A 7,072-nucleotide genomic window follows, 5' to 3' on the forward strand; every position below is an offset into this window, starting at 1 on the left:
ACATCTGCAGTCCTACACACTCCACATGCAACTATTTAAGTGCTATTTATAACAACCCTTTTCTGCGTTTTAATAACGGGGCGAGGGAGGAAAAGCTGCGACTGCGAATTTCTAAACAGGCGCGGCACCGGGGGACGTAAGGAAGGCGGGCTCTTTTTGCTCGAAAGAGAGAGGATTCCGGTGGCAGGCAGAGCAGCGTCACGTGGGGATCGAGGCGGGAAGCGTGCCGGTCGGCAGGTCTTTCAGTTTATTCCCTGCTCTGCGGAACGACAATGGAAAAGTTTGCAAGCCCGGGCAAAGGCAACGGCTTGCGCCTCTTGAAGGCGGTGAAATCGGGCGAGTTGCTGTATCGCGCGGCGCCCTTCGCTTACATCGTCAGCAAGAAGCGCCTCGGAGGCGTGTGCGAACATTGTCTGCGCAGGTATTGGCTGAGCCTCCTTGCTGGTCCTGAACGCGGCACTTTCCCCCTTCCGTTTCTGTTTGCTGGCAGTGGAAAAAGCAGGGAGGGTTCTGGTCCCTTTCCGAAGCTAAAGCTATTTGTGTCGCCAGATAGTTCTGAGCTATAACACTTTATATAGCACGACACAGCAAGGGTGTGTACCTTAGACAGGAACAGGATAATTCTGCATTGTGGTTTATTTTTTTGGGGGGGGGGAATCCTCATCGGTTGAGTTTCCTTTATCTTTAAATCTGGGATGTGGCCTATGGCGGGATGCGGAAGAATTTTTTGCAAGCACGAGCTCCCTGGGATGGGTGTTCTTATCTTTTTGTGGAAATATTAACCCAAATGGAGGTTCTCATTCATCCAGGCCCTGGTTGCCCCAAAGGGGCTATTCAAAAGGCATCTGGACTTGGTTTTTTTTCCTTTTCTTTGAAAACGTTTCGCTTCTCATCCCAAAAACTAATTCAATTCTGCCCCCACCATTCAGCCAGAACTGAAGAACCTTTTTGGATGAGAAGCGAAACGTTTGCAAGGAAAAAACCAAGAAAGTCTAGTTGCCTTTTGAATAGTATCTTTGGGGCTTAAGCCAAATGGTTTCCTAACGATATCTCTGGATACTGGTAATTTGTGCACAGAATCACAAAGATGCATCCTAGTAACTGCAAAATATTGATGTAGGTCCCGAGTAATTATCTCCTGGACACAAACAAGCTTATGCATCCAATAAAGCAGATATTCAATAAATGTTTTCTTCCATTACCTTTTGTAGCAAAGGTAATGAATAACTTCATATACTGCATTAAATCGTAAAATGATTTAATTTTACATTAGTGTGTTGTGTGAATCCTATGAGTCATCATGTAATGTAAGTACAATTAGACCTCAGTTAACGACTATGTTCAATAATCATTTGAAGTTAATGGTGGCACTGAATGAATGGTAGGCCCTGATTGTGTATTCAAAATTAAGGCGCTTACTTAGTCTTTCTTGGGACACTTCAAAGCTTCACAAGAAGGCCGCTCACAATTTTGACAAGGTGTGACCTTGCAAAAAAGGTAAGGCCAGCAGCTGTCTCTAAAAGGGCTAGGCTGGCTGTGCATCATCATAGAGAGGGAGAAGATGGCCAAAAGGCCAGAGATGGAAGGGGAGGCAGGTGGATGAAGAGGGGGCAGTCCCATATCCCTTACTGAAGCTCTGGACTGGGAAAGAGCAAGCTGGAAATGGCTTGGATTGGCGTGTGTCCTCACCTAACAAGTGGGTGGGATTCAATTAATGCCAGCAACCAGGACTGCTGTTGCTAAGTGATGTGGTCAGGAGAAGTTGTGCTTCGTGATTGCATTGCTTAGCAATGGAAATGTAAATACCAAGTGCCAGCATTAACTAAAGGCTACCTGTAAAGAACCTCTCGTCAGTGTTAATTTGAATGTCAAATATTTTAGCCATAATTCATTGAAAATAAAAGCAAAATAAAATTTTCCTATTGTTAGAATTATGATTCCTGGGTAGAGGAAAAATAGCTTTAGTTTACTATGTTGAGTTCTTGTTTGACACATACCAGCTAATATGTTAATTAAGCAATATAAGGCAATTTATAATATTTATAGCTTACTCCAATCTTAAGATCTTATGTCAATTTTTAAAACAAAATTTTGAAAAACCTATTAAAACTGCTAATGCAGCTTGGCGGCCCAGCTGGTGGGGGGAGAAAGTAACCGGGCCGTGCAAGTGGCAGGCCGGTGTGCATGCGTGCTAGCTCAACGCACACAAGTATGGGCCGGCGCACACGCACATGCACACGCAGCTTGACTGCATGCACACCCACCTCTCTCACGGCCTGGTTACGAATAGGCCACGGCCCATTAGTGAGCTGCAGCCTGGGGTTGGGGTTGGGGATCAGAGGTACCATTCACTTAACTAAGGACCAGGCTCTCACTGGAACACTGCTGGTTTGGCCTGCTTTTGAAAAAAAACACACCCAGATTATATATTAAGGGACAGCCTTAGCTTGGATGGGCGTATCTTCCAGAAAATGGCAGACTCAGTAGAAGGCCTTTTGCCTAATCTAAGCCTGATAAACCTCACAAAAAAGGAATTATCAACAGGTTTTCTTTAAATAACTAGACCAAATAGGCAGATTTGATTTTGGCAAGGTGTTACCTAATATCATTAGAGCTACATTGTAAGTCTTTAAAGGGGAAACCAGAACTTTGATTTTAGCCCAGAAGTTTATTGGGAACAACTTCAGTCACTTCAGAAGAGGCTATCTTCCTTGTTAAGCGTTAGCTGCTGCACTGTGTACCAGCAGTAGATTCCAAGTTACCTCCAAAGGATAATGTACAGTGTTGCAGTTTTGCAACCATGTCATGAGTTACCATTGCCAGAGAATCTTAATAATAAATCATAAGTGGCACACCACCTGAGGCTGAACAAAGGAAATAATGAAAAAATTCTCATCCCCCCCCCCTTCACTGATCACTGATTTATGCTCCTTGGAGATTTAGTTGGGTATATATGCAATACCTGAATTGCATGGGAATCTAATTCTTACAGCTGAAGGAAGGTATTGAGGTTAGAATATTAGTCATGGAAGATAACATTCTTGAGATGTAATAATTGTAAGGAATGGAGACAATGTAGAAAACATCAATTCTCAGAATAGAGAGAACTGTTACATCAGCACAGACCAGGTGTTTTCCAATGCCACCAAGAGAATAGCTAAGTATCTTCTAAGACAACAAGGTAGAGGAAAAAACCTAGAACTTAAACCCTGAAACCTGGCCTATATACACTGAAGGCTCTGACTTGTGTGTTCTGCAGTAATTATATCTTCTGTGTATACTATATGTCTTCCAGAATTTCCAATTTTTTTTTTACCACTCCTAAGTTAGCTACCTCTTTTCTCCCATGTAAAAAATGTTCCAGATTTTTGTAGTCGAGTTGGAACAATCCAGTTAGAATAGCAATTTTATTTAAATGGTAAGAAACTTGCAGGATTATATGCTTTTTTTTCTTTCAATAAATCTCCACTGGATGGCAGTAGATGAATGCTGAAAGAGAATTTTATTATTATATAATTGCTGTATAATAGACATACACTGAGATCTAGTTTTTAGCCTTTATCGTGGTCATTTGCCCTTCTGTAGTTTCCATGATCAAAATTAGTGTAAAATAAAATTGTAAGGCTATAATATGTTAGATATAAAGCTGTCTCTGGAAAAGGATTATATGTATATATGAATAACTTATACAACTGAATAATTATAATGGGATCTGATCGCCCCAATTTATTTATTTGTATTTTGGCTTTCTTCCAGGAACTGACGAAAGTAGACATAATATGTTCCATAGATAGGAATCAATGGAAAGCTTTATCTTTTGTGCCTATGATTCTAGTTTTCTGGAGTTCTTGGTGCTCTCTGAGCTTGGTGGCTTGCTTGCAGATATTTCATTACCCAGCTAGGTAACATCATCAGTGTGAATATATTGACATGCACTGATGATGTTGCCTTGTTGGGTAATGAAATGCCTCCAAGCAAACAACTAAGCTCAGAGAACACCAAGAAGTACACAGTTCCTGAGCTGTAGATATTCTTTTCTGTAGGCAGGCTAATATAGGTGAAGGGGCAGGAAGTGGAAAACAGTATGCCTTGGGGGGTTGGGGAGACCTTAGGAGGCCCAGGGCAGATGGACCTGTTCTGCACTAGGCCTCCAAGGACCTCCCCCATCTCTGACGCACCCCCTGCTCCATTTAACAACTTGTGTTTGTTTAATGGCCACATCAGGGAGAGCAGAGGGTAGGGTTCATTAAACGAACTGTCTTGCTTAATGGCCTCCACAATGTGACCATGTGGCCAAGTTTCATTATGGTTGCATCTCAAGGAGTACCTATATAGGATACTCAAGGTGGTGTACACAAGTATATGCAGTGTGGCCTCCCAAGAGAGAATGACTGGCCCAAAGGCCCTCAGTGAGTTTCCATTGCTGAAAATGGACTACAACCCGGGTTTCCCTGTTGTCACCCAGTACCTCACCAGTTATGTCACACTTGTGGGCAGCAGTTTTCTATACCAGTTGCAATTTTGCCTGTACGAGTTGCTCCATCTGATATCAGCATTCTGTAGTGATCTGAAATATAATTACGAGATCATCGGAGTTTGGTGGCTTATAAATTCAAGTAACTAAATAAACTATAGATATAGGAGGCAAGGTCTAGTTCATAACTATAATTAGCTAGCTGGTTGAAATGTTAAAAGCAATTCTGGACATTTTCACTCTCTTGAGTTCAGGAAAAAAATCCCAAATTCCCATTGCAGACTCTTCTAACATCTTTTCCATGCGTTCATCTGTGTAAACTCTGCAATGTAGATACACTGCTTCATTTCAAGGCATTTAAAATGAAAGCAACTTCCTTTCATTATCCCTTTAGTATGAAGGAGATCATTGAGTTGATACTTAAAATCTTAAGTGGTGTGTTTCAGATTTCAAAGTGTATAAATGTACTGTATTTTACCTTTGTCCTCAAAATATATAGGTATAAAAGATCAGAATTGTTATTGCAATCCTCCAAGAGGATGACAGATGCATAGGTGAAAGTGAGAAAATAATTGGACATAAAAGACAGTTCAGGAACATACAATGTAGTCCCTACCAGTCTCCTTGTCTTGTTTATTTTTTAAAATACCCTATTGACATAAATAAATAAAAGCAGAGCATCCACCCACCTCTTCTATATTTCCTTCAAGAACAGTGTCTAATAGGCTTTGTGAAACATGAAAATGTTGGGTGATAGTAATCCAGAGTTGATGTGGAAATGTATATATCTATAAAAAATAGACTGCTGATTATCAAGGATTCTCTAACAAAGTGGCAGAGATTATTTTCCAGTAAGTAGATATTTTATGCTTGATAGTGCCCAACATTTTGTGAATAGGAGGCTCCATCATAATTGTCCTCAGCTGCTTCAAAATTTCAGATAAGCCCACTGGATAAATTACTTTGTGCATCATGATTTTAGGTGTTGCACTGTTCAAGAAAAGGATGAAGTGTTTGTTTTCAGTGGTGTATTTTTTCTGTTGAGAGGTAAGCGATTGTGAGTATTGTGAGTATTAAGAAGTAAGATAGGGTGATAGTGCTACTGTTCTGGTAGAAAGTGATTTTAGAAGAAAAATAACGTTTATAGCCCCAAAGCGAGCATGCTTTTTTCTCAGTACTACAAACATTCAACATTTCTAGTTATTAATATTAATATGTGACAAACGTAATCATACAAGGAAGAATAAAACCCATAAGAAAGAATAGCTATATGACAAGGGTTCATTCTCCTCATCTTTTAAAGGAGAAACAATTTACGACCGTTTAATAACCATTCAAAGTTACAGTGCTGAAAAAAGTGAATTACAACTGGTCTTGCACTTACAACCATTGTAGCATCGCTGTGATCACGTGATCAAAATTTGGGGGGGGGGCTTGGCAACTGACATATATTTATGATAGTTGCAGTAACCCAGTATCATGTGTTCACCATTTGCAACATTCCCAGGGGGCTTTTGTCAAGCAAAGTCAATGGGGGAAGCTGAATGTAAATGTTGTATGAGGGAGAAATTGACATTAAAATATGGGCAATAGTTATTGCAATATGTAGTTGCAAATTAGTTTCTGTTTATTGTCTTGAGAAGATAAAAGGGATAATTTATGTACATTCACTGGAAGTTTTACCTTAGGTTACATTACAATAAACATACGTATATAAATTCATGCTGCTAGCTTCTCTGGCCTAGAATAATTTTCTTATACGGCTTTAAATATTTATATATATCTCTTTTATTATCACTGGGACTCAAGCAGCTTTCATAAAACAGTCTTTCAATTTACATAATTTTACTTGAACAGAATTCCGTATATTGTCTTCCATTCACATCATTTCTAGGGATTAAAAATGGTTAGAGAGAAAAATTGCAACAAGATCCTATGTTTAAACAAAAATATTAGTAATTCCATTGGGAGAAATTCCTTTGTTACCCATAAAATTATTTTTACTTCCTACTCAACAGCTGAAAGGTATTGTTATTAATATTATAACTATATAGCAATATTTCTAATCTTTTCAATAAACAATTATATTAAAAATATAATTAACAAGGGAATCTATATATTTAAGCACCACTAGTATGGGCACACAAAATCTGGTGATAAAATGTCTGGGGAAAAAAGGCAAATTTAGTATGGTGCTGAAAAGTTATTGGTATACTTTTAGATAGGTATGCTTACTGGATAGAGGTTTGATTAATGGGTCCCCCTAACAATGTTTTTTTCATTATTGTCATTTTTTTAATTTTACTTGATGAAGCAGCACTGTACGTAGACATTTCCACACGCATATCATCTAAACTCTTTTCCCTAGCTGAAGCAGAAATTTTCAACAATTTCCACACCTTTTGATTTATACATCATGGTAAGCCAATGCAAATGTTATGATTTGTTTAATAAGCAATTGGTTAGGCATACAGATTGTGTTAAGCTGTAAGTTATGGTGTAAAAGTCATTCTGGACTGATTCAAACAGTGTGCTAAGCCAAAATTAAACAAGTCCTATAGTTTTGAACGATGTGTGAGCCGGGAGTTAGCTTTTCTT

The 7,072-nt window shown here is 39.1% G+C and overlaps 1 protein-coding gene across 1 annotated transcript in view; it reads left to right on the forward strand.

Moving 5' to 3' along the window:
- The first annotated feature begins 191 nt into the window (after nt 1-191).
- The window catches only part of LOC107286738 (histone-lysine N-methyltransferase SMYD3), a 34,334-nt gene continuing 27,453 nt past the window's right edge, over nt 192-7,072 (forward strand). Inside the window, exon 1 of the mRNA XM_029283999.1 lies at nt 192-421. Within this exon, the coding sequence (XP_029139832.1) occupies nt 273-421 (149 nt within the window). The 5' untranslated portion in view covers nt 192-272. The remainder of the gene's footprint in view (nt 422-7,072) is intronic.

This window comes from Protobothrops mucrosquamatus, unplaced genomic scaffold (genome assembly GCF_001527695.2).
Source record: "Protobothrops mucrosquamatus isolate PMUCROS unplaced genomic scaffold, P.Mucros_1.0 scaffold319, whole genome shotgun sequence".
Taxonomy (NCBI): domain Eukaryota; kingdom Metazoa; phylum Chordata; class Lepidosauria; order Squamata; family Viperidae; genus Protobothrops; species Protobothrops mucrosquamatus.